At 39.8% G+C, this 13,097-nt stretch overlaps 1 protein-coding gene across 1 annotated transcript in view; it reads left to right on the top strand.

Annotated features, from left to right (window-relative positions):
• LOC124612234 (odorant receptor 43a-like) overlaps positions 1-9,430 on the top strand; it is a 71,154-nt gene extending 61,724 nt beyond the window's left edge. The window contains exon 5 of the mRNA XM_047140312.1: positions 9,164-9,430. Within this exon, the coding sequence (XP_046996268.1) occupies positions 9,164-9,220 (57 nt within the window). The 3' untranslated portion in view covers positions 9,221-9,430. The remainder of the gene's footprint in view (positions 1-9,163) is intronic.
• Positions 9,431-13,097: the final 3,667 nt, after the last annotated feature.

Raw genomic sequence — 13,097 nt, 5'->3', positions numbered from 1 at the left:
TCGTTTCTTAACACGACAGATTTTCTCAGATTTGTTCTGTCACACTTTGCACCACTTGTAACATCATTGCTTGATTGTATTAATGTTGTGGTTCTATTGAACATTTATATTTTGTCGTGACTTATTCTACTTCGACTTTTCTCGCTTTACAAACTGATAACACCTTATAATCCTACATGAAATGTATTCCCTATTGCGAATATGCACAACCATCAACTGTATAATCGATTGACGACAGTGAAAATTTGTGTCTGACCGGGACTGGAAACCGGATTTTCCGCTTATCGTGAGCGAACGCCTTACCATTAAGCTATCATTTTTTATGTACTATAAATAAATAATATAGCTTTAATGTTGTGTGTATTGACACTATTAGACACACACTCCGACTGTCACATAAGTTCTGTACATTAGCTCACAAAATTTCAAAAACTGCTTTCTGAAGTAGAAAAAGCACTCACCAAAAATTTACATTAAAAATTTAAATAATATCCTTAAGGTAACTACAATACATCGCTGTCAACACAGTCTTCTTTTTTATATTAATCAAAGCCCATTCTTTCAAATATTATTTTTAACATATTACCGAACTTTTTCATGTGAGTCGAATACCTTCTAATTTTGTGGTATTCACACGGCATGTGTACCTTGAACTGTATGGTTCTGTCGGATCCTAGTTTGTTAATGACGTAATTAACAAGATTTCCCTGCACCAGTACACTGCGTTATTTTTTGCCTCTGGGAAATAGCGTGCTTCAGGCCTGTGTATCAATGACAGCGATATACTCTCAGGGGATATCCCTGTAATCAGAACTATTTGCTCTCGGATCCACTTCCAACTATCCATGTGACGGCTGCAAGTGTATCTGTGAATTATTGTGTAAACTAGATGGCATCGTTGACACAAATTTGTTTCGCAGAGACTGATTGCGTACAGTTTTTCATTGGTGCTAACTATGTTGTTAACTGTCTTGTAGCATGATGTTTTTATATAAGACGTGAGCACATTAGAACTAATATTTTTCCAAATCTCAGTCCAATCAATATTTGGAAACTGTTGTTCTATTTTGTTCCTTCCTCCGCTTTTCTTTCGTTCACACATTATGGCTCTTGAAGCTAAGTGTCGTGACTGTCTGATTTCGGCACTTATATAACTGAACTCAACATAGAAAACGCTCACATGCTCTAAACGACTGTTAGTATTCTGCACGTCAATCGGGGGAAGCAGGCTTCTATGTTTAATGATCTCGAAAAGTTGGCTGGTTATGCTTTCTCTCGAGTCTCTTATTAAATTAACTTGCCTTTTGATAAAAAGTGCAGAGGCCTTATTCGTTATATCAGTTAATCCTAGTCCACCATTTTTAGGATCTGAAGTGGCTTCTTTAGCAGGTACTCTGAACACTTCACCTTTCCACAAAAAGTTGTTGATTTTGAACATTATTCTCTTCGCTATTATTCTCGGTATTGGAAACAGCTGGGCAGTATAATTAGCTTTAGCAAGGATGAATGAGCTGTTATACTTTGTTCTTTGAACTTGGTTCATGCATCGAGTTAGATTATCTATAATTGCTCCTTGCACTTTATCTGCTGCAACTTTCTAATTTAAAGCCGTCATTTTCATGAGGAATGCTGTCACGATGTTGCAATTGTTTTATGTTGTCGGACTAATTTTGCCCATTCGACGTTGATATTATCAAAACCTCTGAGATTTATCATCTTACTTTTTTTAGTTTGCATTGGCTCCAGATGCTCTACAGTACGTATGAATCACTGTTGCTAGCGTGGTTACCTCTTCATTATTCCTTATAATGACCCCTATATCGTCAGTATAGGCTTTTATAACTGTTTTATTTCCTGATAATGTTAAGCCTTTTAATCTAGCATGGACATGTCAGCGGAAAGGTTCCAGTGGAATGGCGAAGAGCGACATGTACAGAGGACTTCCTTGAGGAACACCTCGTTTTATTTGTATCGGCCTGGATTGGTGACAATTCACCGCTATTTTTGCATTTATTCCAATTGCTATGTTCTTTATCAACTGTATGACCCTATCGTTCAAGCCTATTTTCTGAAACCTGTAGAAGATATTCATGATTTACTACATCGAAGGCCTAATAAAAATCTAAAATAAATAAAAAGCACACTTCATGTTTGTTACAGAAGTTATTGCGATGATATCCCTGAATTCTGCTTGATTTTGAAAAATGGTTCTGCCTTGCCCACAATTCTGATGCCTACTAATAATTTTCTCCGTAAGGCATGAAATTCTCTTGTTTCCTATTCTAGCTATTAATTTATAATCATAATTCAGCAGTGAAATTGGGCGAAAATTATTTAAATCTTTTTTTCCATTATTTTTTGGCACAAAAACAATTTTACCCTCCTTAAACTGAGCTGGAATCATTTTACCCTGAATAACCTCATTTACAACGTCCGTTATTTTGGGACCCACTACTGGCCAGTAACGGATGAAAAACTCTGCTGGCAGACCATCCGGTCCCGGGATTTTTTTGGTGATAAGGCTCACAGAGTCTCATACACGTCTTCTTCACTGACAAACTCGAGAAAATTTTCGTTGTTATCTTCTGTCAGCTGTGGGGCTAGGATGTCCAGGAATTCTTCCAAGGATGCATCACTACTTTGATTTACAGAATATAGCTCGCAATAATAGCGATAGATCTCGTCCATGATATCCTCCTGGGTTCTAAGAATCGTACGTTTTTTTGTTCGAATTTCATGAATAAAAGTCCGTTTTTCGTATGGTTCACTAAATGATACAGGGATGTACTTTCCTCTTCTGACACCGAATTTGTCTTCGATTTTATTTTCAACCCTTCCATTTGATTTCTCTTGACATTAAGTAACTTGGCTTTGACTTTTTTGATGTCTGCTGTTCGAAGTGAGGAACCTGCTGAGATCTGATCATAAAGATCTCTCAAAACTGAATAGTAATATTCTACAGTGCATTACATTTCTCTTGCGCTCTGGGCACAGTGTTGAATAAGAACCTTCCTCAACTTTGGCTTCACCATTTTAACCCACCAGTCGATAGCAGTGGCATATCTACTACGAGCACGCAGGCATATTGCCCATGCTTCTTTAATCAGGTCTTCTAAATCATGATTTACTAACAAGGAAATGTTCAAATTCCACTGATTCTGCCGTCCGGAGTGGCCGAGCGGCTCTAGGCACTTCAGTCTGGAACCGCGCGACCGCTACGGTCGCAGGTTCGAATCCTGGCTCGGGCATGGATGTGTGTGATGTCCTTAGGTTAGTTAGGTTTAAGTAGTTCTAAGTTCTAGGGGACTGATGACCTCAAAAGTTAAGTCCCATAGTGCTCAGAGCCAGTTGAACCATCCACTGATTCTTGAATCGGCGAAATAGCTGTCTTGTTACATTTATGCAAGCTAAGACACTTGAATGGTCTGAAAAATAGGTAGGAATGGTTTCTACTTCTGTCACGGAAGTTTCAAGATTGTTAGGAATATATAATCTATCAATCCTGCTACGAGATGTTGCCGTAACATAAATGAACTCAACGATGGAGGGGTATTTGATTTCACATATATCCTTTAACAAGTAACTAGTTGTCTTAGTTCACTTGAGTAATTAAAATTAGGTAATCGATTTTTTCGATTAAAAACACAATTAAAGTAACCTCTAAGTAACTGTCTTGGATTTTTCCTTAACAAGTATATCAGTTCGTCTTTGAAGAAAGATGCCCTGTCAGCTCAGTGAGAACTTCCGGGCAGGGGCATACAAGGTGATGATAGTCACATAATAGATATTTAGTCCTATTCCCCTTCCGGTTTCCAGTCGTTCCATCTCACTTACTGGAATCCTTTCACTCACCAAAACAGCTATTCCAGCACTTTTTTTCGTGAAACACATTTATGTAACTGACATAACGAGGAATCACTAAATCCGAGATTAAAACTTCTTGTAACAGGCCAATATCAGTCGCGAATTCGTATAAAAAATTCCTTAAGTGCCGATGATTTCAAACCGGACGTAATTTTATTTATGTTTATAGTGGTGACAGAATAAGATTGCGTCATTGCCCTGTCACTATGTAGCAGTTTTCATGAACTAATTTGGTTTCCTGTGGTTTAGGGTTCAGTTAAACTATTAACAGGTTTCTCGGAACGCTGAACATGGAATAACACTTCAATCAGTTTATTAGTTACTGTACTGTTTTCTTTCAACTTCTGAGGTTTTATCTTGTACCGCTAGCAGACTGATTTCCTTGTAAACTTTCTGATTTTTCCTGCAGCGATTCGTGTGGGACCGTTTGGTACCGAACATTCCTTGGGTTTGGGTCACCCTTTCCAGATTTTTCGTTCCCTTGGTTACGAGCTACATTCACATTTGGTTGCGTGTCTATTTTACTTCGCGGGTCATGTGGAGCACCAGCAGACGCTTTCGCAATTTCTGTTGCTGGCGCCTACCCTGCGGTGTTGACCGTGATTTCATTTTGACCACCACTTCCTTGTTCTTTATTAATACCTCTTACTTCCTGAAACAAATTGAGACGGCAGTTTTGCAAACTCTCCCTGAATTTATTTACTAACAGATAGCTGCTGATCTTTGCAATCAGCTACTTCACCTGATGTTTTTTGCAAATTAAGACTGATTACACCCCCTTCATTTTCTAGTACCGCATGTTTATTATCTTTCTTTCATCAATTTACATTCACATTTATCTTCCGGTTCCTCCGCTTCCGCATCGCACTGTTTTTGCTTGAGAACTGAGGGAGTTGTACAGGACAGCTCGTCATCTGAGCAACTATCAGTTGTCTCCAGAGGTCGTTTTTCCGGTTGCATTTCAGTTTCACGGGCAGTGGTAACAGGGTTTCCCTTTATTGTTAACGGGGGAAATTGACTGTTATTGTGAAGGGGGACTTCAGCTTGGCCCGCTGCGTTAATATCCTCAACCACTCGATCCGGGCTATTCTTTGGTAACAGGTCGTTTAAGGTAAGTCTCGGACGCTGCAGCACTTTTAAGAACAGCAGTTCGCCGCGGACGTTCCTGTCTGAAGTGGTCGGTTTCGTTAAGTATATGGCATGTTGTTTCCTGACCTATACAAACAAAAATGGTTCAAATGGCTCTGGCTCTGAGCACTATGGGACTCAACTGGTTCAAATGGCTCTGAGCACTATGGGACTTAACATCTGAGGTCATCAGTCCCCTAGAACTTAGAACTACTGAAACCTAACCAACCTAAGGACATCACACACATCCATACTTGAGGCAGGATTCGAACCTGCGACCGTAGCGGTCGCACGGTTCCAGACTGAAGCGCCTAGAACCGCTCGGCCACATCGGCCGGCCCTGTAAAAGCAATTTGTGCCTTATACCCATAAACAGTTATGTGAGACGGAATACTTGTCTTAACGTCCATCTCTACACTGCGGACCCCGTTGAAACATTGCAGTTTAAAGCGAGGCGACCATCTTTCATTTGCAATTGATTTAACGACCCAATAGTTTGAAAGAGCTCCCCTAATCTTATCATTTTTAATTTCAATGGGAAGATTTAAGACACGATCGGTTTTGTAATTAATGTCAGCTCTATAGATGGAAACCTTACTTTTATAACCATTTCTATGCACAAAATGTTCTTCATAGCCCCACTTTCGTTACACTTTATTAACAGTCGCAGCAGTGAATAATTTGACAAAAACACAATATTTTTCCTGATCCAGTTGTCAGGTATGGACGGTTTTAGAACTGAGACCAGATACCTGTGTAATTCAGTCATCTATTTCCAGGGATGTGGGCTGAACAGGACGGGATTCCTTGTCAAAAGCAAATACTATTCTTCCTGAGGTTTGTAGGCATGGTTAATCCAGCGACGAAATTTAGGTTAAACAACTGAAATTCCAATTACAGCAGCACGACCAGAAGGAGCGATCAGATTACAAGGAATATGAATGAACACGGAGATTAACGGACGGACAGCACTCGGCGAAGCACAAGGACAGCGATGTAAACACGGAAGTGGAGTGCAGCAGTAAACAACGTCCACTCGATAGCTGCCGGCCAGGGTGGCCGAGCGGTTCTAGGCGCTACAGTCTGGAACCGCGCGACCGCTGCGGTCGCAGGTTCTAATCCTGCCTCGGGCATGGATGTGTGTGATGTCCTTAGGTTAGTTAGGTTTAAGTAGTTCTAAGTTCTAGGGGACTGATGACCTCAGATGTTAAGTCCCATAGTGCTCAGAGCCATTTGAACCATTTGAACCTTCAAATCCCGCCAGTCTCTGTCGCTCAATAGTGAGACTAATGGCCCCTGAAAAACTTTCCATTACTGCCTAGGCTTCACTTTCTAAACACCACAGTGCTGGGGAGAGTTTTTTTACGGCAGCTGCTCCAACGCTCGTGGTCGAATGTTGTTTACAAAACGGACTCGTTAAAATGGTAAAACTTTATAATTATTCCACTGTTCCCTACCAGACTGGGCATTGGATGGAACACATTGGACAGTAGTGCTGGAAGACTCTTAACCTCTCGGAAACGTTAAGACCACCTGACTTTAGCACTGGAGACAGTAAGTATTATCCATGCGTGTTATTAATTGTTATTCATGCCAAAAGTTGCAAATAAGTGTCCCAGAGGCGGCTTAAAATATTAATATCGTAGTTAACTATTCAAAGGAAAAAGGAATCAATAGTGGAACACTACTTTGAGTTCATTCACTCACTTCGCTGGTCATAGTTCTCTGTAGATGTTCCACTTCCTTTGCAACGTCTTCCTAGCGTTGTGTTCTGCTACTCGACTTCCCTCTGTACGTGTTCGTTGGTGCTATCATTTATTCAGAAAGAAATTTCAGAAAACGGGGAAATCAGTGGGTCCAGTCCGATAATGTTAGGAGGCAGAAGGCACCATAGGACTGAATAACTTGTCTCTCAACGTGTATTTCTTTCCGTACTCATGTTTACTTTTTCTTTTAGCATTTTGGCCAGTACTGTCTTCTGTTGGAATATGAGACAGCTTCTTCCAGTATTCTGCATGACTGATTTGTGTTTCTTAGAGCTGGATATTCACAGCCGCTACTGGATACGGTGTCGTCTACATATGCAAAAAAGAGACTATAGTTTATGATTTTTTTGAGAAGGAAGTTGAGAGGCTGATGGATGACATTGATGACGTTCATGAAAGTTGTGGACCACATGTTCGGAAGCGGTATGATTGGTACGTCATTTGACTACAGTCGCAGAGATACATCAGTTTCCAATAGATATGTGAAAATGGTACAACGTCCCAGAGGATTGACACCTGAAAGCAAACGCAGTAACATGCATTAGCTATAGAGACTACCTTAGCAACATTACCGAATGCAAGTTATTCCACTTTCCCGAAGCTTATACGAATTTGGTAGACTGGTTCTCTACTGCTTCCTTGAAAACTGCACGATGCATTATGTGAGAGTTGGCATTGCACATAGGTCACAATCGCCTATTTTTGTATGGGGTGATAATAGTCTCAAATGGCTCTGAGCACTATGGGACTTAACATCTGAGGTCATCAGTCCCCTAGAACTTAGAACTACTTAAACCTAACTAACCTAAGGACATCACACACATCCATGCCCGAGGCAGGATTCGAACCTGTGACCGTAGCAGTCGGGCCGATCCGGACTGAAGCGCCTAGAACCGCTCGGCCACCGCGGCAGACAGTGATAATAGGATATCATGGGGTAACATAATCAAACAACGTGGTACTCGTAATACAAGGAAGTCAACGCTTCATTAGCGAAGAAAGAAAGGAAGATTAGGTATTATCGGCCCATCGACGTTGTGTGTAGTGGAAATCGGGTGATAGTTCAGATGAATTAGAGCAGTGAATGAATTTGATCGTGGCCTTCTTGGTAGGATCATCCCACAATCGCACGAAATGATTTTAGGAATCTACAAAGACCCAAAATCCGAATTTTCGCGCCTCTATTTAAGCTCCACTACTTCCGAGAGCATGTCCACCGCGTTAATATCTGTGTGATATGATCGTTTAGTCGGTGAAGTTAGCTGTTTTTTTTTTCTTTTTTTCTTTTTTTGTGGAGGCAATCTTGAAGTCTTTCTGTAAGGATCAGTGACGTCAGTTCCATGACAATAAGTCTGTATGAACAAGATTTATAGTGGTTGTTTAAATCCTCCACCTTTAATACTGAATGAGATTAAGGCCTTGAAATAGAGTTGATACTCATAGGGTCAACTGCTTCCATATTTCTTCCTCATTTATAGAATGGTGCGACGACGAAATACAAGTATTCTTCTACATCGGCATCGTACTCCACAAGCCACCTAATGATCTCCCATGCGGTTTAGGGAATCACCATTTAAACGCTCAGTTTTTTTATTGTCAATGATTTTGAAGTCTTATAAGTGGTTTCTATCTTATCACTAAAGGCAAGAGCACACAGCCATGCTGCTTTCTCGCAGACTTGTAAGAGTAATAATGAGTCAAATTTCTAATACTGTTTATCCCGTGCAATTGGCACTACTTGAAAATTATTAATGATATTTATCCCATCGACAGAGGAGTGTTTAGCAGATGATGGAGCAAAGAAACGGATGTTATCCTGGAACTTCCTAGCAGATAAAAAGTATGTGCCAGACCGGGACTTGAACTCGGGACTTTTGTCTTTCGCGGGCAAGTGCTCCACCGACTCACTACCCCTCTACCCCCTTCACAGAATGCGAACCTTGCAAGGCTAGCACTCTTGGAAGAAAGATATTGCGGAGACATGGGTGAGCTACAGGCTGGGGGATGTTTCCAGAAAGCTGTGGGAGGGCGTAGTGAATCGTGCTTTGGTAGCCCAGTCAGTAGAGTACTTGCCCGTAATGGCAAAGGTCCTGAGTTCGAGACTCGATCTTGCAGATAGTTTTACTCGGTCGGGATCAGGGCACAGTTCACTGGCGAGTGAAAATTTCATTCTGGAGGTGTTATCCTATTAGTTGACTATGGCAGAGATACAATAAAAACAATTAAGTAAAGGAGAATCGGATTCGAATATGGCTTCACCCCAACAGAATCTTACTCTTTCTTCTATACGTAGATCACGGGAAGTGGACCTCTAACTTAAGTGTTTTACGCAAGTTCGTGTTTCGATATCTTAACCTTTTTCTGCTTTTTGCTGCCAGTGTCCTACTTTGACCGAATTGTTGCAGCTGCTGAACGCTGGCTACTCGTACTACGCTGTCCTTCAGAACTTCACTGGCCGCTGAAGGCGCGCCGGCCGACATCTGCCAGCATCGCACACACCCTGCTTGTTGAGAGGAGGGCAGTCACCAATAACTGAGAACCTCCCTCCATTCATAAGCACCAACGCGCTTCTGACAACGCCAGTGGGTGAAGTTCGGGCATGAGAAACAAATGGGCACAACACGCTGCTTATAATTAGTCAACAGTATGAACTGTCACTCATCTACTAACTGCTGAAAACTGATGTTGTACAGTCCAAAATGGTACTGCACAGTGTAACAACTAACATGTCATTCGTATAGAATGAATCTGCAATAAATAAACAATACAGCAATACCAAAATATTTCCTGTCGTCTTACCTTTTTCTTCGATTTAAATGTAATACACTTTTAGGTCATTCAATCAAACTCTTATGTTATGGTCCTTCTACTCATCTCATCACTTCTACAGTCATTTATACATACATACTGGCATAATTCCGCTCTCAGCATTTCACACACTCAACTTCCCTCACACATCCGTTATTCTTCTTTGCCAGACACACTTCGACAAGCTGCTGCGTACTTGATTGATCAGAAACAATTGAAACACGAAAGCAGCAATAGTAAAATTCCACAATAATTTTTCACCATACAGCGGAGTGAGTGCTGATATCAAAATTCCTGGCAGATTAAAACTGAGTGCCGGATCGGGACTCGAACCCCTGACATCTGCCTTTTCCGCGAAAGCGTCAAAAAGCCATGAACTTTTTTGTATCTTGACCTCTAATTTTGCACGGGTTAACTTTACTCTGTAAGAAACATCTGTGAAAAAATTCATTGAAATTGGATAAAAGTTTCGCACGACTGCCTATTTAACAGGCCTTTTAATATCTTTATTGGAGTTCAATTGATTGTTTTGCGATACATGAATTTTTTCTAGAATATCACACCATGACCTGAAAAAAATGTGCGTATTATTGCAATAAGCTCAGAGTAACTGTTCAGTGTTATACCTGAATCAGAACTGGAAAGAACAATAACGTTTACTTAATCTTTTGTCCAATAGTTCAAAAAGTTTTCCCACCTCAACTGCCCATACCCTAGATACTTTCTGAAAGGCGCCTGTTCAGGGATACATCCTTATAATTTTAGCACTATATTGCCATGGTTTCAGTTCTTAAAACTCTAAAGCTTATCTGTTTCGTTTTGTTCTCATTGTCCGCCATAGAATTAACTCTAATACATACTTACACCTCTTTTGTTGTCACAGATAAATGCCACTGTAAATCGTTTTGAATAAGCCCTTCAATAAAAAAGGCTAGTCATTAACAACAGATGACCTAACACAGAGCCCAAGGAACTCCTTAACTAATTTCCCCACGCCTTAAAAAGTAATTTCTGCTCTCATGATATATATCTACCATGTTCTGCGTGCCGGAAATATATGACTTCAGCAGCTGCAGGCAACTTTTTTTATGTCAAGTAGCAGATCGTGGGTGATCAGATCAAAGTCTAGAAACAGTGCACAGTTTAGTTCATCTTGTTACACAACGTTAAGTACTTGCTTCATCAAAGACAGCTGGTTCAGGTGTTTTGTTTCTCAGAAACAATTCCGAACGTTTACAAATATTTTATTTCTATTCAAAAATTATACAACAAGTGTTTAGACATGGTAGCGATACTGAGTCAGGGCTTTAGTTTTGTGTCGATTTGGGAAGTACTTTTACTATTGGAAATATTGGTACCCACCCTGATGGTAATTACCCCCTGAGTGATAAAATGAAATTTTTTGTGGGCTAAAAACAAAAGGCTTCCATTCTGCTTTGGCCAAGAAATTAAATTATTTTTAAAATGCGGTTACTATTATCTCTATTTCGTAAGACGGTAGTACTGATAATTGACAGCATCATACGACAGTGACAATGTAATCGCTGCTACATTGTTGTAGAGCTTACACAGTATTATTCTTGTTATTGTTGTTACTTAATTTGCCACTAATTGAATTTACAGTACTAGCATTAACATGTGACACAGTGTGGTGGCGGTTACAGCTTGTGAAAAGAATTAATGAACGTCTTCTTCCTCACATAGTCCACCGACTGCACACGAAGTTTATACTTTGTACCACGCACCTATGACCGTGAGATGGAGACATATACGTAACATAAGCTTAAATATGTAATGAAAATATCTTCTGACAGTTATAGGAAGTTCTTCCAATAAATCATAAACTGCTTCATGATTCACTTCGAAACTAGTAAAGGAACTAAATGACTGCACAAAACAACAGGAGTAGTAGGTATCAGTTGAGATGCACAGGGAATTACTTGACTGTTCTATAAAAAAAGGTTGTTAGAAATAAGCAGTACCAATTTTCTGACTGACTCATTAGTTTTTGGCTTAATAAAACAATTAAAAGTCTGTGTACCATTTCTCCACTCTCGTTTAATAATACTCGTCCAAGGAAAATACTTGTTCATTCTAAATTTTATTTTTACATAAATGGTTGGAAGTACCTCTCTACCACATAAAACATAAATGTTAACATTTAACTGGTAGTCTATGTTGCCTGTAGTTTGTTTAACGACCTTATCAGATGACTGGTTCTGGACCACAATGTTTAATTCTTTAAGTGAATGTTAGTATTCTTTTCTTCTGTGACAGTCATTGGTTAAATAAATATGATATCTGGGTCACCTCAGCAGTATTATTTTGATAACACTTCCAAGATGCTACTCTAGGCGGGTGTAAAAATGAATGTGCGCAACGGAAAATACTGATCGCAAAAATGAAGATTTGGCCCTGTCTGACTACCCCCTGAAGCAGATCTTAGGATCCCCTAATGGTGATATTATCTCCTCCAGCTTGCTCTTTAACCTATAAATTACGACATAAACATAAATGAATGATTAGGGGAACTAGTAACAATAAAATGATAAATCCTGTTTCTGCTCATACATTAATTGTAGATTAAAAACTCCTTTATATTACAAATGTTTATATTTCCTAACTAATATTACTGATCGATTGCCCAAATCTACCCCTTTTTATGGCTACGTGATCTAATATAAAGAACGCGAGATGACTGACATCACCTATGTACCAAAGACTAGAAGACACTACTTTCAAAGATTATCTACAGTGGTGTGCAGCATCAGTGGAAATAAAATTTACGTGATCGCAGCTGCTTACCTTTATAGCCCTGGTAAGCTGAACCGTATGTAATGCGTCCGATGCGTCGGAGTGATGGTTCTCCTACACGTCTGCGAAGACGGAAGAACTCCAGCCACAAAATATATATATAAAAAAAAACTCGATCAAACACTGGGACTTCAGAAGAGGGTCCTCTGACTAGTATAATCTAATACTGTCTTCTCCTCTCTGTGTTCTACAGACAAGAAACGCGAACTCCCAGCCACAGGGACGGAATTCAGATAACGTCTCTACGTGAGTTTAGACAGATGAAGTGCTCTCAATGAGCGCTGCGTACTCAACGATGAAACCCTACCTGGAGGCTGTAGTGCTAACCTTATTTTCATGATTTAAAGAAGTATTCGTGATATTAAAAATGTAATTATAATTTTATTGTTTTCATTTTTGTGCTCAGTGTATCAAAGACTTTCTAGTGCACGGAATAAATTAGCATTGTTTGTACTACAAAACTATGAAGGTATAAAGGCTGTAAAAAGAGGAGAGAGAGAGAGAGAGAGAGAGAGAGAGAGAGAGAGAGAGAGAGAGAGAGAGAGAGAGAGAAGGTAAATACAAGTTATTCAAAACAAATATCTCTAAAGTGTAACGTCTTGTGATTTCCTATAACTAAAAATTCCAAGGTCTAATCTGAGCCTGTCCTGAATAACAGCGAAGAACATTTATGTTATCATATATTTTCTTCATTTGATCACGGATGTGATTCGCATG

Source organism: Schistocerca americana, chromosome 4 (genome assembly GCF_021461395.2).
Source record: "Schistocerca americana isolate TAMUIC-IGC-003095 chromosome 4, iqSchAmer2.1, whole genome shotgun sequence".
Classification (NCBI taxonomy): Eukaryota; Metazoa; Arthropoda; class Insecta; order Orthoptera; family Acrididae; genus Schistocerca; species Schistocerca americana.
Note: the sequence above shows the minus strand (reverse complement) of the source record. Positions and strands in the feature narration are given on the sequence as shown.